The 22,951-nt window shown below is 50.9% G+C and overlaps 1 protein-coding gene across 1 annotated transcript in view; it reads left to right on the top strand.

The window, feature by feature from the left end:
- The window catches only part of LOC146422618 (EVI5-like protein), a 60,441-nt gene extending 38,203 nt beyond the window's left edge, over positions 1-22,238 (top strand). Inside the window, exons 9-19 of the mRNA XM_085046004.1 lie at positions 598-658; positions 1,917-1,970; positions 4,813-4,845; positions 10,930-11,061; positions 13,674-13,802; positions 15,335-15,475; positions 16,449-16,583; positions 18,828-18,974; positions 20,112-20,207; positions 20,663-20,758; positions 21,755-22,238. Of these exons, the coding sequence (XP_084902130.1) occupies positions 598-658; positions 1,917-1,970; positions 4,813-4,845; positions 10,930-11,061; positions 13,674-13,802; positions 15,335-15,475; positions 16,449-16,583; positions 18,828-18,974; positions 20,112-20,207; positions 20,663-20,758; positions 21,755-22,120 (1,390 nt within the window). The 3' untranslated portion in view covers positions 22,121-22,238. The remainder of the gene's footprint in view (positions 1-597; positions 659-1,916; positions 1,971-4,812; positions 4,846-10,929; positions 11,062-13,673; positions 13,803-15,334; positions 15,476-16,448; positions 16,584-18,827; positions 18,975-20,111; positions 20,208-20,662; positions 20,759-21,754) is intronic.
- Positions 22,239-22,951: the final 713 nt, after the last annotated feature.

Below are 22,951 nucleotides of genomic sequence, written 5' to 3'. Positions count from 1 at the left end.
CATTTTTTGCCGTTTTTTCCCATTTTTTCCCATTTTTTCCCTTTTTTTTCATGCTTTTTTCTCATTTTCTCCCCATTTTCTCCCCATTTCTTCCCATTTTTTCTCTATTTCTCCCCAATTTTCACCATTTCTCCCCGTTTTTCCCCATTTTTTCCCCATTTTCCCCATTTTCTCCCCAATTTTCACCATTTCTCCCCATTTTTCCCCATTTTTTCAGTACTTCCAGAAGGTGATCCCACACCAGTTCGACTCCTGCCCCGACAAGCTCATCCTTCGCGCCTCTCAGGTCAAGTACAACCCCAGGAAGATGAAGAGGTCAGTGGGGGACACTGCTGTCCCCAACGTCCCCAACGTCCCCATCACTGTCCCCAATGTCCCCAACGTCCCCATCACTGTCCCCAAGGTCCCCAAGGTCCCCAGTTGTGTCCCCAAGGTCCCCATCACTGTCCCCAGTGTCCCAATGTCCCCAGTGTCCTCAGTGTCCCCAATGTCTCCAACACCCCAATGTCCCCAATGTCCCCAGTGTCCCTAATACCCCAATGTCCCCAATGTCCCCAATGTCCCCATTAATGTCCCCACTGTCCCCTGTGTCCCCAGGCTGGAGAAGGAGTACGCTGCTCTCAAGAGCAAAGAGATGGAGGAGCAGATTGAGATCAAGGTGAGACCTGGGGACAGCTGGGGACATCATGGGACACCTGGGGACAGCTGGGGACATCATGGGACACTTGGGGACAGCTGGGGACATCATGGGGACACCTTGGGGACAGCTGGGGACATCATGGGACATCCTGGGGACACCTTGGGGACAATTTGGGGACACCTTGGGGACATTGTGGGACATCCTGGGGACACAAGGGGACATCATGGGACACCTGGGGACACCTTGGGGACAATTTGGGGACACCTGGGGACAATTTCGGGACACTTGGGGACACCTTGGGGACATCATGGGACACCTTGGGGACACCTGGAGACACCTTGGGGGCATCCTGGGACACCTGGGGACATTTTGGGGACACTGTGGGACAGCTGGGGACAATTTGGGGACACCTTGGGGACATTGTGGGACCTCCTGGGGACACCTTGGGGACAATTTGGAGACACCTGGGGACACCTTGGGGACATCCTGGGACACCTTGGGACACCTGGGGGACACCTTGGGGACAATTTGGGGACACCTGGGGACACCTTGGGGACACTTTGGGGACATCATGGGACACCTGGGGACACCTTGGGGACAGCTTGGGGACACCTGGGGACACTTGGGGACAATTTGGGGACATCATGGGACACCTTGGGGACACCTGGGGACACCCAGTCTGGGCTGGGGACACTTTGGGTCATTCCAGGGTCACTTGGTCCATCCCAGGTTGTCCCCAAAGTGTCCCCAAGATGTCCCCAGAGTGTCCCCAAGTGTCCCCAAAGTGTCCCCAAAGTGTCCCCAGGTGTCCCAAAGTGTCCCCAAAGTGTCCCCAAGATGTCCCCAGAGTGTCCCCAAAGTGTCCCCAAAGTGTCCCCAAAGTGTCCCCAAGGTGTCCCCAGGTGTCCCAAAGTGTCCCCAAGATGTCCCCAGAGTGTCCCCAAAGTGTCCCCAAAGTGTCCCCAAAGTGTCCCCAAGTGTCCAAAGTGTCCCCAAAGTGTCCCCAAGGTGTCCCCAGGTGTCCCAAAGTGTCCCCAAGTGTCCAAAGTGTCCCCAAAGTGTCCCCAAAGTGTCCCCAAGTGTCCAAAGTGTCCCCAAAGTGTCCCCAAAGTGTCCCCAAGTGTCCAAAGTGTCCCCAAAGTGTCCCCAAAGTGTCCCCAGGTGTCCCAAAGTGTCCCCAAGATGTCCCCAGGTGTCCCCAAGTGTCCCCAAAGTGTCTCAAAGTGTCCCCAGTGTCCCCAGCTCAGTGTCACCTCTCCTGTTCCTCTGTCCCCAGCGGCTTCGCTCAGAGAATCGATTGCTGAAGCAGAGAATTGAGACCCTCGAGAAGGTGAGAAACAAACACCCCAAAGTACCCCAAAATACACCAAAAACCACCTAAAATACCCCAAAATACCAAAAAAATACCCCAAAACCACATAAAATACCCCAAAACCACAAAAAATACCCCAAAAGCACCAGAAATACCCAAAAATACCTCAAAAACATCAAAGTTACCCCAAAATACCCCAAAAATACCCCAAAACCCACCAAAAATACCCCAAAAATACCACAAAAACCACAAAAAAACCACCTAAATACACCAAAAATACCCCAAAACCCACCAAAAAAACCCCCAAAATACAAAAAATACTCCAAAAATACCCCAAAAACACCAGAAATACCAAAAAAATACCCCAAAACCAACCAAAACCCACCAAAAATATCCCAAAAGCACCAAAAATACCCCAAAAACACCCAAACCCACCCAAAATACCCCAAAATACCCCAAAAACACCCCGAAAACATCAAAGTTACCCAAAAATACCCCAAAACCCACCCAAAATATCCCAAAAACATCAAAACCACCCAAAATACCCCAAAACCCACCCAAAATGCTCCAAAAATACCCCAAAGATACCTCCAAAAGCACAAAAAATACCCCAAAACCATCAAGAATACCCCAAAATACTCCAAAAATGCCCCAAAATACTCCAAAAATACACCAAAGATACCCCTAAAAGCACAAAAAATACCCCCAAACCCAACAAAAATAACCCAAAACCCACCAAAAATACCCCAAAAGCACCAAAATTACCCCAAAATACCCAAAAGCACCAAAGTTACCCCAAAAACCACCAAAAATAACCCCAAAACCACCAAAAATAGCCCAAAACCCACAGAAAACATCCCAAAACCAAAAAAATACTCCAAAACCCACAGAAAACATCCCAAAAGCACCCCAAAAGCACCAAAATACCCCAAAAATACCCCAAAACCCACAAAAAATGCCCAAAACCCACCAAAAATACCCCAAAAATACCCCAAAAACACCCCAAACCCAAGCAAATACTCCAAAATCCACAGAAAACATCCCAAAACCACGACAAATACCCCAAAACCACCCCAAAATCCACCAAAAATACCCCAAAACCCACCAAAAATAGCCCAAAAACTGCCAAAAATACCCCAAAACCCACAAAAAATACCCCAAAACAAAAAAAAAATACTCCAAAACTCACCCTAAATCACCAAAACCCACAGAAAACATCCCTAAAACACCCAAAACCATGACAAATACCCCAAAACCACCCCAAAACCCACCAAAAATACCCCAAAAGCACCAAAAATACCCCAAGAACACCCCAAAACCCATCAAAAATACCCCAAAACCACTCCAAAATCCTTGGGAATTCCTGCTCTAAATCCTGGGAAATTTGGGGACCAAATCCTGGGAAATCCTGGGGAATTTTGGAACCAAAAAAGCTCTAAATCCTGGGAATTCCAGAACCAAATCCCGGGAAATTCTGGAACAAAAAAAGCTCCAAATCCTCGGGAATTCCTGGGGAATTTTGGGACTAAAAAAGTTCTAAACCCATGCGAATTCCGGAACCAAATCCTTGGGAATTCTGGAACCAAAAAAGCTCCAAATCCTTGGGAATTCCTGCACCAAATCCCGGGAAATCCTGGGGAATTTTGGGACTAAAAAAGCTCTAAATCCATCCGAAATTCTTGGGAATTCTGGAATAAAAAAAGCTCCAAATCCTTGGGAATTCCTGCACCAAATCCCGGGAAATTTGGGGACCAAATCCTGGGGAATTTCAGGAATTTTGGGACCAAAAAAAGCTCTAAATCCTGGGAATTCCTGCACCAAATCCTTGGGAATTCTGGAACCAAAAAACCTCCAAATCCTTGGGAATTCCTGGGGAATTTTGGGACTAAAAAAGTTCTAAACCCATGCGAATTCCGGAACCAAATCCTGGGGAATTTTGGCACCAAATCCCAGGAATTTGGGGACCAAATCCTTGGGAATTCCTGCTCCAAATCCTGGGGAATTTCAGGAATTTTGGGACTAAAAAAAGCTCTAAATCCTGGGAATTCCTGCACCAAATCCCAGGAAATTCTGGAACAAAAAAGCTCCAAATCCTTAGGAATTTTGGCACTAAATCCCGGGAAATTTGGGGACCAAATCCTGGGGAATTTCAGGAATTTTGGGACTAAAAAAGCTCTAAATCCATGCGAATTCCGGAACCAAATCCTTGGGAATTCTGGAACAAAAAAAGCTCCAAATCCTTGGGAATTCTGGAACCAAATCCTTGGGAATTCTGGAACCAAATCCTTGGGAATTCCTGCTCCAAATCCCGGGAAATTTGGGGACCAAATCCTGGGGAATTTTGGGACAAAAAAGCTCCAAAGCCTGGGGAATTTCAGGAATTTTGGGACCAAAAAAGCTCTAAATCCTGGGAATTGCTGCACCAAATCCCGGGAAATTCTGGAACAAAAAAACCTCCAAATCCTTGGGAATTCCTGGGGAATTTTGGGACTAAAAAAGCTCTAAATCCATGCGAATTCCGGAACCAAATCCTTGGGAATTCTGGAACCAAAAAAGCTCCAAATCCTTGGGAATTCTGGAACCAAATCCTTGGGAATTCTGGAACCAAATCCCGGGAAATCCTAGGGAATTTTGAGACTAAAAAAGCTCTAAATCCATCCGAAATCCTTGGGAATTCTGGAACAAAAAAGCTCCAAATCCTTGGGAATTCCTGCACCAAATCCCGGGAAATTTGGGGACCAAATCCTGTGGAACTCAGAGCCCAAATCCTGGGGAATTTTTGGGAATCTGGGGAATTTTGGGAATTGTGGCTGGGCTGTCTGTGCTGTCGCTGATCTCTCTCTGTCCCTGCGCTGCTCAGGAGAGCGCAGCTCTGGCCGATCGCCTCATCCAGGTACAACCCCAGCTCCTTGCCCTCTTCTCCCCATTTTTTCCACATTATTTTCTGATTTTTTCCCAATTTTCCCCAATTTTCCCCATTTTTTCCCGATTTTCCCCCAATTTTCCCCATTATTTTCCGATTTTTTCCCAATTTTCCCCATTATTTATCAATTTTTTCCCCAATTTTCCCCATTATTTTCTGATTTTTTCCCCATTTCCCCCATTATTTTCCCATTTTTCCCCAATTTTCCCCATTATTTTCCAATTTTTTCCTGCTTTTCCCAATTATTTTCCCCATTATTTTTCCGATTTTCCCCAATTTTCCCCATTTTCCCTATTATTTTCCGATTTTCCGCAATTTTTCCCCATTATTTTCTGATTTTTTCCCTATTTTCCGGTTTTTTTCCCAATTTTTCCCATTATTTTCCAATTTTTTCCCTATTTCCCCATTATTTTTTTATTTTTTCCCCATTTTCCCCTTTATTTTCCCAATTTTTTTCCCCATTATTTTCCGTTTTTTTTCCCAATTTCCCCATTATTTATCAATTTTTCCCCCAATTTTCCCCATTATTTTCTGATTTTTTCCCCAATTTTCTCCATTTCCCCCATGATTTTCCCATTTTTCCCCAATTTTCCCCATTATTTTCCCATTTTTCCCCAATTTTCCCCATTATTTTCCCATTTTTCCCCAATTTTTCCTCATTATTTTCTGATTTTTTCCCCAATTTTCCCCATTATTTTCCAATATTTTCCCCATTATTTTTTGTTTTTCTCAATTTTCCTCATTATTTTCTGATTTTTTCCCCAATTTTCCTCATTATTTTCCCCATTATTTTCTGATTTTTTTCCCAATTTTCCCCATTATTTTCCCCATTATTTTCCAATTTTTTCCTGCTTTTCCCAACTATTTTCCCCATTATTTTTCCGATTTTCCCCAATTTTCCCCATTTTCCCTATTATTTTCTGATTTTTCCCCAATTTTTCCCATTATTTTCCAATTTTTTCCCTATTTCCCCATTATTTTTTGATTTTTTCCCCATTTTCCCCTTTATTTTCCCAATTTTTTTCCCCATTATTTTCTGATTTTTTCCCCAATTTTCCCCATTTCCCCAATAATTTTCCCATTTTTCCCCAATTTTCCCCATTTTTTCCCCATTATTTTCCAATTTTTTCCTGCTTTTCCCAATTATTTTCCCCATTATTTTTCCGATTTTCCCCAATTTTTCCCCATTTTCCCTATTATTTTCCGATTTTTCCCGCAATTTTTCCCCATTATTTTCTGATTTTTTTCCCTATTTTCCGTTTTTTTCCCAATTTTTCCCATTATTTTCCAATTTTTTCCCTATTTCCCCATTATTTTTTTTTCCCCATTTTCCCCTTTATTTTCCCAAATTTTTTCCCCATTATTTTCCGATTTTTTTTCCAATTTTCCCCATTATTTATCAATTTTTTCCCCAATTTTCCCCATTATTTTCTGATTTTTTCCCCAATTTTCCCCATTTCCCCATAATTTTCCCATTTTTCCCCAATTTTCCCCATTTTTTTCCCCATTATTTTCCAATTTTTTCCTGCTTTTCCCAACTATTTTCCCTATTATTTTCCGATTTTCCCCAATTTTTCCCCATTATTTTCTGATTTTTTTCCCTATTTTCCGATTTTTTTCCCCAATTTTCCCCATTATTTTCCAATATTTCCCCATTATTTTCTGGTTTTTCCCAATTTTCCCCATTATTTTCCAATTTTTTCCCCAATTTTCCCCATTATTTTCTGATTTTTTCCCCAATTTTCCCCATTTCCCCGATAATTTTCCCATTTTTCCCCAATTTTCCCCATTTTTTTCCCCATTATTTTCCAATTTTTTCCTGCTTTTCCCAACTATTTTCCCCATTATTTTTCCGATTTTCCCCAATTTTCCCCATTTTCCCTATTATTTTCCGATTTTTCCCCAATTTTTCCCCATTATTTTCTGATTTTTTCCCTATTTTCCGTTTTTTTTCCCAATTTTTCCCATTATTTTCCAATTTTTTCCCTATTTCCCCATTATTTTTTGATTTTTTCCCCATTTTCCCCATTATTTTCCCAATTTTTTTCCCCATTATTTTCCGTTTTTTTTCCCAATTTCCCCATTATTTATCAATTTTTCCCCCAATTTTCCCCATTATTTTCTGATTTTTTCCCCAATTTTCCCCATTTCCCCGATAATGTTCCCATTTTTCCCCAATTTTCCCCATTATTTTCCCATTTTTCCCCAATTTTCCCCATTATTTTCCCATTTTTCCCCAATTTTTCCTCATTATTTTCTGATTTTTTCCCCAATTTTCCCCATTATTTTCCAATATTTTCCCCATTATTTTTTGGTTTTTCTCAATTTTCCTCATTATTTTCTGATTTTTTCCCCAATTTTCCTCATTATTTTCCCCATTATTTTCTGATTTTTTTCCCAATTTTCCCCATTATTTTCCCCATTATTTTCCAATTTTTTCCTGCTTTTCCCAACTATTTTCCCCATTATTTTTCCGATTTTCCCCAATTTTCCCCATTTTCCCTATTATTTTCTGATTTTTCCCCAATTTTTCCCATTATTTTCCAATTTTTTCCCTATTTCCCCATTATTTTTTGATTTTTTCCCCATTTCCCCCATTATTTTCTGATTTTTTCCCAATTTTCCCCTGTATTTTCCCAATTTTTTTCCCCATTATTTTCCGATTTTTTTCCCAATTTTCCCCATTATTTTCCAATTTTTTCCTGCTTTTCCCCAATTTTTCCCCATTATTTTTCCCCAATTTTCCCCAATTTTCCCCATTTTCCCTATTATTTTCCGATTTTTCCCCATTATTTTCTGATTTTTTTCCCTATTTTCCGATTTTTTTCCCTATTTTTCCCATTATTTTCTGATTTTTTCCCTATTTCCCCATTATTTTCTGATTTTTTCCCCAATTTTCCCCTTTATTTTCCCAATTTTTTCCCCCATTATTTTCCGATTTTTTCCCAATTTTCCCCATTATTTATCAATTTTTTCCCCAATTTTCCCCATTATTTTCTGATTTTTTCCCCAATTTTCCCCATTTCCCCGATAATGTTCCCATTTTTCCCCAATTTTCCCCATTATTTTCCCCATTATTTTCCAATTTTTCCCTGCTTTTCCCAATTATTTTCCCCATTATTTTTCCCCAATTTTCCCCAATTTTTCCCCATTTCCCCTATTATTTTCCGATTTTTCCCCAATTTTTCCCCATTATTTTCTGATTTTTTCCCTATTTTCCGATTTTTTTCCCCAATTTTTCCCATTATTTTCCGATTTTTTCCCAATTTTCCCCATTATTTTTCCCATCATTTTCTGATTTTTTCCCAATTTTCCCCATCATTTTCTGATTTTTTCCCAATTTTCCCCATTATTTTCTGATTTTTTCCCAATTTTCCCCTTTATTTTCCCAATTTTGTTCCCCATTATTTTCTGATTTTTTCCCCAATTTTCCCCAATATTTTCTGATTTTTTCTCCATTTTCCCCAGTATTTTCCCAATTATTTTTCCCAGTTTTCCCCAATTTTTCCCATCATTTTCCGATTTTTTTCCCCTATTTTCCCCATTATTTTCCAATTTTTTCCCCAATTTTCCCCATTACTTTCCCCATTATTTTCTGATTTTTTCCCAATTTCGCCCATTATTTTCCCATTATTCCCCATTATTTTTCCCCATTATTTTCCAATTTTTTCCCCAGTTTTCCCCATTATTTTGCCCATTATTTTCTGATATTTCCCATCATTTTCTGATTTTTTCCCAATTTTCTCCATTATTTTCCAATTTTTTCCCAATTTTCCCCTTTATTTTCCCCATTATTTTCCAATTTTTTTCCCAATTCTCCCCATTTCCCCCATTATTTTCCGATTTTCCCAATGATTTTCCCGATTATTTTCCTACTTTTCCCTGTTTTCCACCCATTTCCTCCTCTCAGCACCAATCTGGGGAGAATTTTCCCAATTTCCACCTTTTTTTCCTGTTTTTCTGGAAACTTCTGCACACCTTTCCTGCTCGGGGGGGATTTGGGAATTTTGGGGATTTTGGGGATTTTGGGGAATTTGTAATTTTGGGATTTTGGGAATTTTGAGATTTGAGGGAATTTTGAGGTTTGAGGGAATTTGGGAATTTTGGGATTTTGAGGAGAAATTTGGGATTTTGGGGGGAATTTTGAGATTTGAGAGAATTCGGGGATTTTGGGAATTTTGAGATTTGAGGAAATTTGGGGATTTGAGGGAATTTTGGGATTTGAGGGAATTTGGGATTTTGGGGAGAATTTTGAGATTTGAGGGGATTTGAGGAATTTGGGATTTTGAGATTTTGGGGCAATTTTGGGATTTTGGGGGATTTTGGGATTTCAGGGAATTTGGGATTTGAGGAAATTTGGGGATTTGGGGATTTGAGGGAATTTGGGATTTGGGGAATTTTGGGATTTGAGGCAATTTGGGATTTTGAGGGCTTTTGGGATTTGGGAATTCTGAGATTTGGGGATTTGGGATTTTGGGGAATTTTGGGATTTTTGGGGGAATTTTGATATTTTGGGAATTTTGATATTTGAGGGAATTTGGGGATTTGGGAATTTTGGGATTTGAGGGAATTTGGGGATTTTGGGGAAATTTTGAGATTTGAGGGAATTTTGGCATTTCGGGGGATTTTGGGATTTTGGGGAGAATTTTGAGATTTAAGGGAATTTGGGGATTTGGGAATTTTGAGATTTGAGGAAATTTTGGGATTTTCTTGGGAATTTTGGGATTTTGAGGGAATTTTGGGATTTTGGGATTTGGGATTTCGGGATTTTGAGATTTTGGGGGAATTTTGGGATTTGAGGGGATTTTGGGGAATTTGGGGATTTTGAGGTTTGAGGGAATTTGGGATTTTGGGGAATTTTGGGATTTGAGGGAATTTGGGATTTTGGGGGATTTGGGAATTTTGGGGTGAATTTTGAGATTTGAGGGAATTTTGAGATTTGGGAATTTTGGGATTTTGGGAATTTTGGGATTTGAGGGAATTTGGGGATTTGGGAATTTTGGGATTTTGGGGGATTTTGAGATTTTGGTGGATTTTGGGATTTTGGGGAATTTTGGGATTTGAGGGGATTTTGGGATTTTGGGGGATTTTGGGATTTGAGGGAATTTGGGGATTTGGGAATTTTGGGATTTTGGGGGATTTTGGGGTGAAAAGCAGAGATTGGAGTTCGGGTGGCAATTGGGGAGGGGGAGGGGAGCTCCTTGTCCCCATTGTCACCTCCCAGGGGTCGTTGGCACCTCTCTGTCCCCACTGTCACCTCCTTGGCCTCGGTGGCATCTCCTTGTCCCCACTGTCCCCTTGTCCCCAGTGCCACCCCAGCCTGGCTGTCCCCAGCCCGATGTCCCACAGGTGACAGGAGGTGACATTGTCCCCAGTGTCCCCAACGTCCCACAGGGGACAGGAGGTGACATTGTCCCCACCGTCCTTTTGTCATCAATGTCACTCCCTGTCCCCCTGTGCCACACTGATGTCCTGGAGGTGACAGGAGGTGACATTGTCCCCAGTGTCACCCCAATGTCCTGGAGGTGACATTGTCCCCATTGTCCCCAGGGCCAGGTGACACCCCAGTGTCCCAGAGCTGACAGGAGGTGACAATGTCCCCATTGTCCCCATTGTCCCCAGGGCCAGGTGACACCCCAGTGTCCCAGAGCTGACAGGAGGTGACAATGTCCCCATTGTCCCCATTGTCCCCAGGGCCAGGTGACACCCCAGTGTCCCAGAGCTGACAGGAGGTGACAATGTCCCCATTGTCCCCATTGTCCCCAGGGCCAGGTGACACCCCAGTGTCCCAGAGCTGACAGGAGGTGACAATGTCCCCATTGTCCCCATTGTCCCCAGGGCCAGGTGACACCCCAGTGTCCCAGAGCTGACAGGAGGTGACAATGTCCCCAATGTCCCCATTGTCCCCAGGGCCAGGTGACACCCCGATGTCCCAGAGCTGACAGGAGGTGACAATGTCCCTAATGTCCCCATTGTCCCCAGGGCCAGGTGACACCCCGATGTCCCAGAGCTGACAGGAGGTGACAATGTCCCTAATGTCCCCATTGTCCCCAGGGCCAGGTGACACGGGCGCAGGAGGCTGAGGAGAATGACATCATCAGGAGGGAGCTGGCCGTGGTGAGACAGCAGTGCAGCAGTGCCACCGAGAGCCTGAGGGTGGCACAGAGCACCATCCGGGAACTGCAGGTGTGTCATTGTCACCTGAGTGTCATTGTGTCATTGTGTCATTGTATCACCGTGTCACTGTCACTGTCACTGTCAGTGTCACACACACAGCAGTGCAGCAGTGCCACCGAGAGCCTGAGGGTGGCACAGAGCACCATCCGCGAGCTGCAGGTGTGTCATTGTCACCTGAGTGTCACCTGAGTGTGTTACTGTGTCTTATTGTGTGTTATTGTCACTGTTATTGTCACTGTCACTGTCAGTGTCACACACACAGCAGTGCCACCAAGAGCCTGTGGGTGGCACAGAGCACCATCCGGGAACTGCAGGTGTGTTATTGTCATTGTCACTGTCATTGTCACCTTTGTGTCATTGTCATTGTCATTGTATGTTATTGTGTGTTATTGTATTGCTGTGTGTCACTGTCACTGTCAGTGTCACACACACAGCAGTGCAGCAGTGCCACCGAGAGCCTGAGGGTGGCACAGAGCACCATCCGCGAGTTACAGGTGACATTGGCATTGTCATTGTCACTGTCATTGTCACCTGTCATTGTCATTATCACTGTGTGTTATTGTGTGTTATTGTATCGCTGTGTGTCATTGTCACTGTCAGTGTCACACACACAGACAGCAGTGCAGCAGTGCCACCGAGAGCCTGTGGGTGGCACAGAGCACCATCCGGGAACTGCAGGTGACATTGTCATTGTCACCTGTGTCATTGTGTGTTATTGTATCACTGTGTGTCATTGTCACTGTGTGTGTTACTGTGTGTCATTGTATCACTGTGTCACTGTTAGTGTCACACCGACAGCAGTGCCACCGAGAGCCTGAGGGTGGCACAGAGCACCATCCGGGAGTTACAGGTGTGTCATTGTCACCTGAGTGTCACCTGAGTGTCACCTGAGTCATTGTATTACTGTGTGTTATTGTGTGTTATTGTCATTGTCAGTGTCAGTGTCACTGTTAGTGTCACACCGACAGCAGTGCAGCAGTGCCACCGAGAGCCTGCGGGTGGCACAGAGCACCATCCGGGAACTGCAGGTGTGTCATTGTCATTGTCATTGTGCGTCATTGTCATTGTCACTGTGTTATTGTGTTACTGTGTTATTGTATCAGTGTGTCACTGTCACTGTCAGTGTCACACACACAGCAGTGCAGCAGTGCCACCGAGAGCCTGCGGGTGGCACAGAGCACCATCCGCGAGCTGCAGGTGACATTGGCATTGTCACTGTGTGTCACTGTGTGTCACTGTGTGTCACTGTGTCCCCAGCTGTCACCTGTGTCCCCCAGGGTAACCCCCGTCTGAGCGAGGAGTTCGTGTCTGTGTAGGGATGACACTCGGTGACATTTGGTGACATTTGGTGACACAGGGTAACCCATGCTTGTTGTGGCTGTGCGGAGATGATGTTCAGTGACACTTGGTGACATTTGGTGACACCTGGTGACATTTGGTGACATTTCTCTCAGGGTAACCCCCGTCTGAGTGCGGAGTTCGTGTCAGGGTAGGGATGGTGTTTGGTGACACTTGGTGACATTTGGTGACATTTTGGTGGCACAGGGTTGTTGTGGCAGTGCGGAGATGATGTTCAGTGACATCTGGTGACAGTTTTGGTGACATTTGGTGACACTTTTCTCAGGCTAACCCCTGTCTGAGCGAGGAGTTCATAGCTACATGGTGATGATATTTGGTGACATTTGGTGACATTTTGGTGGCACAGGGTTGTTGTGGCTGTTCGGAGATGGTCCTCAGTGACACCTGGTGACACCTGGTGACATTTGATGACTTTTGGTGACACTATTCCCAGGGTAACCCCCATCTGAGCGAGGAGTTCATAGCTCTGCAGTGATGATTTTCAGTGACATTTGGTGACATTTGGTGACACAGGGTTGTTGCGGCTGTGCGGAGATGATGCTCAGTGACATCTGGTGACAGTTTTGGTGACACCTGGTGACATTTGGTGACACTTTTCCCAGGGTAACCCCTGTCTGAGTGAGGAGTTCATAGCTCTGCAGTGATGATGTTTGGTGACATTTGGTGACATTTGGTGACACAGGGTTGTTGTGGCTGTTCGGAGATGGTCCTCAGTGACACCTGGTGACAGTTTTGGTGACACCTGGTGACACTTGGTGACACTTTTCCCAGGGCAACCCCCATCTGAGCGAGGAGTTCATAGCTCTGCGGTGATGATGTTTGGTGACATTTGGTGACATTTGGTGACATTTGGTGGCACAGGGTTGTTGTGGCTGTTCAGAGATGATTCTCAGTGACACCTGGTGACACCTGGTGACACCTGGTGACATTTGGTGACACTTTTCCCAGGGCAACCCCTGTCTGAGCGAGGAGTTCATAGCTATGCCGTGATGATTTTCAGTGACATTTGGTGACATTTGGTGACACAGGGTTGTTGTGGCTGTTCGGAGATGGTCCTCAGTGACACCTGGTGACATTTGGTGCCACTTTTCCCAGGGCAATCCCCGGCTGAGCGAGGAGTTCATAGCTATGCGATGATGATGTTTGGTGACATTTGGTGACATTTGGTGACACAGGGTAACCCCTGCTGGTTGTGGCTGTGCGGTGATGATGCTCAGTGACACCTGGTGACACCTGGTGACATTTGGTGACACTTTTCCCAGGGCAATCCCCGGCTGAGCGAGGAGTTTGTGTCGCAGCTGGAGACAGAGCTGGAGCAATCGCGGCTCAGGGAGAGCGAAACGCTGGGAGCGCTGAAGGAGATGCAGGACAAGGTCCTGGACATGGAGAAGGTGACATTTGGGGACATCTGGGGACATTTGGGGACACTGTGGGGACAGGGAGGGCTCAGGAGAAGGTCCTGGACATGGAGAAGGTGACATTTGGGGACACTGGGGACACTGGGGACAGGGAGGGCTCAGGACAAGGTCCTGGACATGGAGAAGGTGACATTCGGGGACATTTGGGGACACTGTGGGGACAGGGAGGGCTGAATGAGATGCAGGACAAGGTCCTGGACATGGAGAAGGTGACATTTGGGGACAATTTGGGGACACTGTGGGGACACTGTGGGGACAGGGAGGGCTCAGGACAAGGTCCTGCACACGGAGAAGGTGACACTGGGGACAGCAAATGGCCTTGGGGACACAGAGAGGCCTTGGGGACAGGGAGGGGCTCTGGGAACAGGGAGGGTGACCCAGGTGGCCTTGGGGACACAGGTGGCCTTGGGGACACAGGTGGCCTTGGGTGGCCCTGTGAATGTCCCCAAGGATGTCCCCAGAGGAACAGCCACTGCCTGGGGTGTCCCCATTGCTGTCCCTGGCTGTCACCCTGATGTCCCCCCACTGTCCCCACTGCTCTCCCCATTGTCACTCTGCTCTCCCCATGTCCCCATTGTCACCCTGCTGTCCCCTGTCCCCAATGTCACCCCGCTGTCCCCTGTCCCCAGCGGCAGATGCTGCTGTCCCCATGTCCCCATTGATGTCCCCCTGTCCCCATGTCCCCAATGTAACCCTGCTGTCCCCAATATCACCCTGCTGTCCCCAATGTCACACTTGTGTCCCCATGTCCCCAGTGGCAGACGCTGCTGTCCCTGCTGTCCCCAATGTCACCCTGATGTCACTGTGCTGTCCCCAGCGGCAGACGCTGCTGTCCCCATTGGTGTCCCCATTGTCACATGCTGTCCCCATGTCCCTGTTGTCACACTGATGTCACCCTGCTGTCCCCAGCGGCAGACGCTGCTGTCTCATGTCCCCATGTCCCCAATGTCACCCTGCTGTCCCTCCTGCTGTCCCCAATGTCACACACTGTCCCTGTCCCCAGCGGCAGACGCTGCTGTCCCCGTTGGTGTCCCCATTGTCACACTGATGTCACCCTGATGTCACCGTGCTGTCCCCAGTGGCAGACGCTGCTGTCCCCATTGGTGTCCCCAATGTCACACGCTGTCCCCATGTCCCCATTGCTGTCCCTCCTGCTGTCCCCATGTCCCCAATGTCACACTGCTGTCCCCAATGTCCCCAGCGGCAGACGCTGCTGTCCCTCCTGGTGTCCCCAATGTCACACACTGTCCCTGTCCCCAGCGGCAGACGCTGCTGTCCCCATTGGTGTCCCCAATGTCACACACTGTCCCTGTCCCCAGCGGCAGACGCTGCTGTCCCCATTGGTGTCCCCAATGTCACACTGATGTCACCGTGCTGTCCCCAGCGGCAGACGCTGCTGTCCCCATTGTCACAATTGTCACACTGATGTCACCGTGCTGTCCCCAGCGGCAGACGCTGCTGTCCCCATTGGTGTCCCCATTGTCACACACTGTCCCTGTCCCCAGCGGCAGACGCTGCTGCCCGACGAGGCCAACGTGGTTCGGCTGCAGGAGGAGCTGCAGGGGCTGAGCTTGAGAGAGGCTGAGGCGCTGCGAGCCCTGGGGGACCTGCAGAGACAGGTGAAGGAGCTCGGGGACACCTGGCAGGTGAGCTGGGGACATGGGGACATGGGGACACTGGGGGTGTCAGGGACAGTGGGGATATTGGGGACATTGGGGACACAGGGGACACCTGGCACTGAGAGAGGCTGAGGCACTGACAGCTCTGGGGGAGCTGCAGAGACAGGTGAAGGAGCTCGGGGACACCTGGCAGGTGAGCTGGGGACAGAGGTGACATGGGGTGACATGGGGACATTGGGGACAATGGGGGTATCAGGGACATTGGGGACATTGGGGACACAGGGGACACCTGGCACTGAGAGGCTGAGGCACTGCGAGCCCTGGGGGACCTGCAGAGACAGGTGAAGGAGCTCGGGGACACCTGGCAGGTGAGCTGGGGACATGGGGTGACATGGGGACACTGGGGACATTGGGGGTGTTGGGGATATCAGGGATGTTGGGGACATTGGGGATATTGGGGACACTGGGGGTGTCAGGGACATTGGGGAGACTGGGGACATTGGGGACACCTGGCAGGTGAGCTGGGGACACTGGGGTGACATGGGGACACTGGGGACACAGGGGATATCAGGGACATTGGGGATACTGGGGACATTGGGGACATTTGGGACAGTGGGGACACTGGGGATGTTGGGGACATTGGGGATACTGGAGACATTTGGGGATATTTGGGACAGTGGGGACACTGGGGACATAGAGGACACAGGGGACATTGGGGGTGTTGGGGATATCAGGGACATTGGGGACACCTGGGGACATTGGGGGTGTTGGGGGTGTTGGGATATTAGGGATAGCAGGGACATTGGGGATGTCTCCATGTCCCCTCAGTGTCCCCAATGTCCCCAGCAGTGTCCCCAATGTCCCCAATGTCCCCAGCAGTGTCACAGCGGTCGCTGGCAGGATCCCCTCAGTGTCCCCAATGTCCCCAATGTCCCCAGCAGTGTCACAGCGGTCGCTGGCAGGATCCCCTCAGTGTCCCCAATGTCCCCAATGTCCCCAGCAGTGTCACAGCGGTCGCTGGCAGGATCCCCCCCAGACGCTGCAGGAAGCAGTTTTGGGAGCAAAGATCAGAGAGAGCCAAAGCCAGGCGGAGCTGAGAGAGCTGAGACACAGAGTGCTGCAGCTGGAGAGCCAGGTGAGGAACTGGGACAAACTGGGACAAACTGGGACAAACTGGGAGTGCTGAGACACCGAGTGCTGCAGCTGGAGAGCCAGGTGAGCCTAACTGGGACAAACTGGGACAAACTGGGACAGACTGGGACAGACTGGGACAAACTGGGACAAACTGGGAGTGCTGAGACACAGAGTGCTGCAGCTGGAGAGCCAGGTGAGGAACTGGGACAAACTGGGACAAACTGGGACAAACTGGGAGTGCTGAGACACAGAGTGCTGCAGCTGGAGAGCCAGGTGAGCCTAACTGGGACAAACTGGGACAAACTGGGACAGACTGGGACAGACTGGGACAGACTGGGAGTGCTGAGACACCGAGTGCTGCAGCTGGAGAGCCAGGTGAGTGAACTGGGACAAACTGGGACAAACTGGGACAAACTGGGAGAGCTGAGACACCGAGTGCTGCAGCTGGAGAGCCAGGTGAGCCTAACTGGGACAAACTGGGACAGACTGGGACAGACTGGGAGTGCTGAGACACCGAGTGCTGCAGCTGGAGAGCCAGGTGAGGAACTGGGACAAACTGGGATGGACTGGGAGTGCTGAGACACCGAGTGCTGCAGCTGGAGAGCCAGGTGAGGAACTGGGACAAACTGGGACAAACTGGGACAAACTGGGACAGACTGGGAGAGCTGAGACACCGAGTGCTGCAGCTGGAGAGCCAGGTGAGCCTAACTGGGACAAACTGGGACAAACTGGGACAAACTGGGACGGACTGGGACAAACTGGGATGGACTGAGAGAGCTGAGACACCGAGTGCTGCAGCTGGAGAGCCAGGTGAGGAACTGGGACAAACTGGGACAAACTGGGATGGACTGGGAGTGCTGAGACACCGAGTGCTGCAGCTGGAGAGCCAGGTGAGCCTAACTGGGACAAACTGGGACAGACTGGGAGTGCTGAGACACCGAGTGCTGCAGCTGGAGAGCCAGGTGAGGAACTGGGACAAACTGGGACAAACTGGGACAGACTGGGAGAGCTGAGACACCGAGTGCTGCAGCTGGAGAGCCAGGTGAGCCTAACTGGGACAAACTGGGACAAACTGGGACGGACTGGGACAAACTGGGACGGACTGGGACAAACTGGGATGGACTGAGAGAGCTGAGACACCGAGTGCTGCAGCTGGAGAGCCAGGTGAGGAACTGGGACAAACTGGGACAAACTGGGATGGACTGGGAGTGCTGAGACACCGAGTGCTGCAGCTGGAGAGCCAGGTGAGCAACTGGGACAAACTGGGACAAACTGGGATGGACTGGGAGTGCTGAGACACCGAGTGCTGCAGCTGGAGAGCCAGGTGAGCCTAACTGGGACAAACTGGGACAGACTGGGAGAGCTGAGACACCGAGTGCTGCAGCTGGAGAGCCAGGTGAGCCTAACTGGGACAAACTGGGACAAACTGGGACAAACTGGGACGGACTGGGACAAACTGGGATGGACTGAGAGAGCTGAGACACCGAGTGCTGCAGCTGGAGAGCCAGGTGAGGAACTGGGACAAACTGGGACAAACTGGGATGGACTGGGAGTGCTGAGACACCGAGTGCTGCAGCTGGAGAGCCAGGTGAGGAACTGGGACAAACTGGGATGGACTGGAAATGAACTGGGATGGGCTGGGAGGGACATTTCTCCCACATTTATCCCGTTCCAGGGCCGTATCCAGCACTCAGTCCTGGGCCGGGCAGAGCAAAGCTTTATCCCAGATTTATCCCTGGTGTTTATCCCAGATTTATCCCACATTTATCCCAGATTTATCCCTGGTTTTCTATCCCCGATTTATCCCACATTTAACCCATATTTATCCCAGATTTATCCCGGGTTTATCCCATATTTATCCCGTTCCAGGGCCGTATCCAGCGGTCAGTTCTGGGCCGGGCAGAGCAGAGCTTTATCCCACATTTATCCCACATTTATCCCACATTTATCTCAGGTGTTTATCCCGGGTTTAACCCGTGTTTATCCCGTTCCAGGGCCGTATCCAGCGGTCAGTTCTGGGCCGAGCAGAGCAGAGCTTTATCCCACATTTATCCCAGATCTATCCCAGATTTATCCCTTGTCTATCCCGTTCCAGGGCCGTATCCAGCGCTCAGTCCTGGGCCGGGCAGAGCAGGCCTGTGCCGGGCTGAGGGAACAGCTCTGTGCTGGGCTGGGCAGAGCAGAGCTTTATCCCACATTTATCCCACATTTAACCCGGGTTTAACCTGTGTCTATCCCGTTCCAGGGCCGTATCCAGCGGTCAGTTTTGGGCCGAGCAGAGCAGGCCTGTGCCGGGCTGAGGGAACAGCTCCGTGTCGCTGCTGCCCAGAGCCAGGGGCTGCAGGCTCAGCTCAGCGAGAGCCAGAGGAAACATGCTGAGGAGCAGTGCAAGGTATGTGTGGGACACTGGGGACACTGGGGACACTGGGGACACTGGGGACATTGGGGACACTGGGGACACTAGGGACATTGGGGACAGTGGGGACACTGGGGACATTGGGGACACTAGGGACACCCAGGGGCTGCAGGCTCAGCTCAGCGAGAGCCAGAGGAAACACGCCGAGGAGCAGTGCAAGGTATGTGTGGGACATTGGGGACACTGGGGACAATGGGGATGTTGGGGATATTGGGGACATTGGGGACACCCAGGGGCTGCAGGCTCAGCTCAGCGAGAGCCAGAGGAAACATGCTGAGGAGCAGTGCAAGGTGGGCTTGGGGACATTGGGGACACTGGGGACATTGGGGGCATTGGGGACGTTGGGGATGTTGGGGACACTGGGGACGTTGGGGACACTAGGGACATTGGGGACACCCAGGGGCTGCAGGCTCAGCTGAGCGAGAGCCAGAGGAAACATGCTGAGGAGCAGTGCAAGGTTTGGGGACAGCTTGGGGACATTGGGGACATTGGGGACACTGGGGACATTGGGGACAATGGGGATGTTGGAGACATTGGGGACATCGGGGACATTGGGGACAATGGGGACATTGGGGACAATGGGGACGTTGGGGACAATGGGGATGTTGGGGACACTGGGGACACCCAGGGGCTGCAGGCTCAGCTCAGCGAGAGCCAGAGGAAACATGCTGAGGAGCAGTGCAAGGTGTGTGTGGGACATTGGGGACATTGGGGACACTGGGGACAATGGGGATGTTGGGGGCATTGGGGACACTGGGGACACTGGGGGCATTGGGGACATTGGGGACGTTGGGGGCATTGGGGATGTTGGGGACACTGGGGACACTGGGGACATTGGGGACATTGGGGACACTGGGGATGTTGGGGACACTGAGGACAATGGGGATGTTGGGGACACTGGGGACACTGGGGACATTGGGGACATTGGGGGCATTGGGGACACTGGGGGCATTGGGGACATTGCGGACACTGGGGATGTTGGGGCCATTGGGGATACTGGGGATGTTGGGGACAACCCGGAGCTGCAGTGGGTGTCCTTGGGTGTCCCCATGGTGTCCCTGGGTGTCAGGGGGATGTCCCCATGGTGACAGTGGTGTCCCCTGATGTCCCCAGAGCAAGGAGGAGGTGATGGCAGTGCGGCTGCGCGAGGCTGACAGCATGGCTGCTCTGGCTGAGATGAGACAGAGAGTGGCTGAGCTGGAGATCCAGGTATGGGGACATGGGGGGACATTGGGGGACATGGGGACATTGGGGGACAGGGGGACATTGGGACACTGACATGGACATGGACAGGGACAGGACAGTGGGACAGACATCGAGGACATTGGGGGGACATCAGGGGACATCAGGGGACATGGGGACATTGGGGGACATGGGGGCACTGGGATATGCGGGACATGGAGGACATGGGGGTGACAGAATGGGATTTGGGGACATGAGGGACATGGGGACATCGGGGGACAGGAGGACACTGGGGGACATGGGGGGACAAGGGGACATCGGGACACTGGGGACATAGGGGGACATGGGGGACAGGGAGGCACAGAGGGGACACAGTGGGGCAGGAGGGGACCTGGGGGGACAGAGGGGACACCGAGGGGCTGGCAGTGTCCCTGAGGTGACAGCAATGTCCCTGAGGTGACATCAGTGTCCCTTGTCCCCAGAGGGAGGAGGGACGCCTGCAGGGCCAGCTGGAGCACTCGGACACTGCGCAGTACATCCGACACCTGCGGGGACACATCGGCCACCTGCGGGCACAGGTGGGACATGGGGACACCTTGGGGACATGGGGGGAAACCCTGGGTACATGGGGACATGGTGGGGACACCCTGGGGACATGGGGGGACATCCTGGGGACACCCTGGGGACATCCTGGGGACATGGGGGGACATCGTGGGGATACCATGGGGACATCTTGGGGACATGGGGGGACACCCTGGGGACATCCTGGGGACACATCGGCCACCTGCGGGCACAGGTGGGACATGGGGACACCTTGGGGACATGGGGGGACACCTTGGGGACACCATGGGGACATGGGGGGACATCCTGGGGACATGGGGGGACACCTTGGGGACATGGGGGGACACCCTGGGGACATCCTGGGGACACCCTGGGGACATGGGGGGACATGGTGAGGGGCTGGAGACAGCTTGGGGACACCCTGGGGACATGGTGGGGACACCATGGGGACAGCATGGGGACATGGTGAGGGGCTGGGGACACATTGGCCACCTGCGGGCACAGGTGGGGACAGCTTGGGGACACCTTGGGGACATGGGGGGACACCATGGGGACACCCTGGGGACATGGTGAGGGGCTGGGGACACATTGGCCACCTGCGGGCACAGGTGGGACACCCTGGGGACATCATGGGGACATCCTGGGGACATGGGGGGACACCATGGGGACATCCCGGGGACACCTTGGGGACATGCTGAGGGGCTGGGGACACATCAGCCATGGGCGGGCACAGGTGGGGACAGCTTGGGGACATCCTGGGGACACCTTGGGGACACCCCCAGTGACACGGGGAGGAGGGGGCCGGGGACCACCCAACCCTGGCCATGTCCTCATCCCTGTCCCCGATGTCCCCATCTGTCCCCAATGTCCCCCATATCCCCATCTGTCCCCAATGTCCCCATCTGTCCCCAATGTCCCCCATATCCCCATCTGTCCCCAATGTCCCCAATGTCCCCAATGTCCCCAATGTCCCCCTCTGTCCCTGATGTCCCCAATGTCCCCTCTGTCCCCAGCTGCGGCTGCTGCGAGGCCCGCTGGCCTTGGCCCCGGTGGCCTTGGGGACACAGCTTGGGGACGAGGACTCGCTGGGCTCGTCGGACGAGGAGCTGCCACCCTTCAACCTCAGCCCTGGGGACATCGGGGACCTCGGCGACATCGGGGACATCGGGGACATTGGGGACATTGGGGACATTGGGGATATCAGGGGTATTGGGGACATTGGGGACATTGGGGGCATTGGGGACATTGGGGATATCAGGGGTATTGGGGACATTGGGGACATCGGGGGCATTGGGGACATCAGGGGCATTGGGGACAGCAGGGACATTATTGGGGACAGCAGTGACAGTGAGCCTGAGGGGCCAACCCCTGCACCGTGACCTGAGGGACATTGGGGACACTGGGGACATCGGGGTCACCCCAGCACCGTGACCTGAGGGGACATTGGGGACATCAGGGATCACCCCTGCACGGTGACCTGAGGGGACACTGGGGACATTGGGGACATCGGGGTCACCTCCGGTGCAGTGACCTGAAGGGACATTGGGGACATTGGGGAGACCCCAGCACCGTGACCTGAGGGACACTGGGGACACTGGGGATATTAGGGACATTGGGGTCACCCCTGCACAGTGACCTGAGGGGACATTGGGGACATCGGGGTCACCCCTGCACCGTGACCTGAGGGACATTGGGGACATTAAAATCAGCCGGAGGAGCCACTCCAGGGACCTGTGGGGACATTGGGGACATCAGGGACAGAGCCAGGGGGTGCCAGGGGACACTGAGGGACACCAGGGGATGGGGACAGTTAGGGACAGGATGGGGACAGGGTGGGGACAGGATGGGACAGGATGGGACAGGGAGGGGGACAGAGATGGGGACAGTTAGGGACAGGGAGGGGGACAAGATGGGGACAGGAGGTGACAGGGATGGGGACAGTTAGGGACAGGATGGGACAGGGATGGGGACAGATTGGTGACACCGTTGGATCCTGGGACACCTGGGACAGATCTGGATCTGGGGACAGGGACAGTCCTGGGACAGGGACAGGGACAGATCCCAGGCTGGGGACACCTGGGACAGTGCTGGATCTGGGGACAGGGACAGGGACAGGGACAGATCCCAGGCTGGGGACACCTGGGACAGCGCTGGATCTGGGGACAGGGACAGAGCAGGGACAGGGACAGGGATGGGACAGGGACAGAGCA

Source organism: Lichenostomus cassidix, unplaced genomic scaffold, assembly GCF_008360975.1.
Source record: "Lichenostomus cassidix isolate B80296 unplaced genomic scaffold, HeHo_3.0 HiC_scaffold_39, whole genome shotgun sequence".
Taxonomy (NCBI): Eukaryota; Metazoa; Chordata; class Aves; order Passeriformes; family Meliphagidae; genus Lichenostomus; species Lichenostomus cassidix.
The sequence above is the reverse complement of the archived record's forward strand: the minus strand, read 5'-3'. Positions and strand labels throughout refer to the sequence as shown.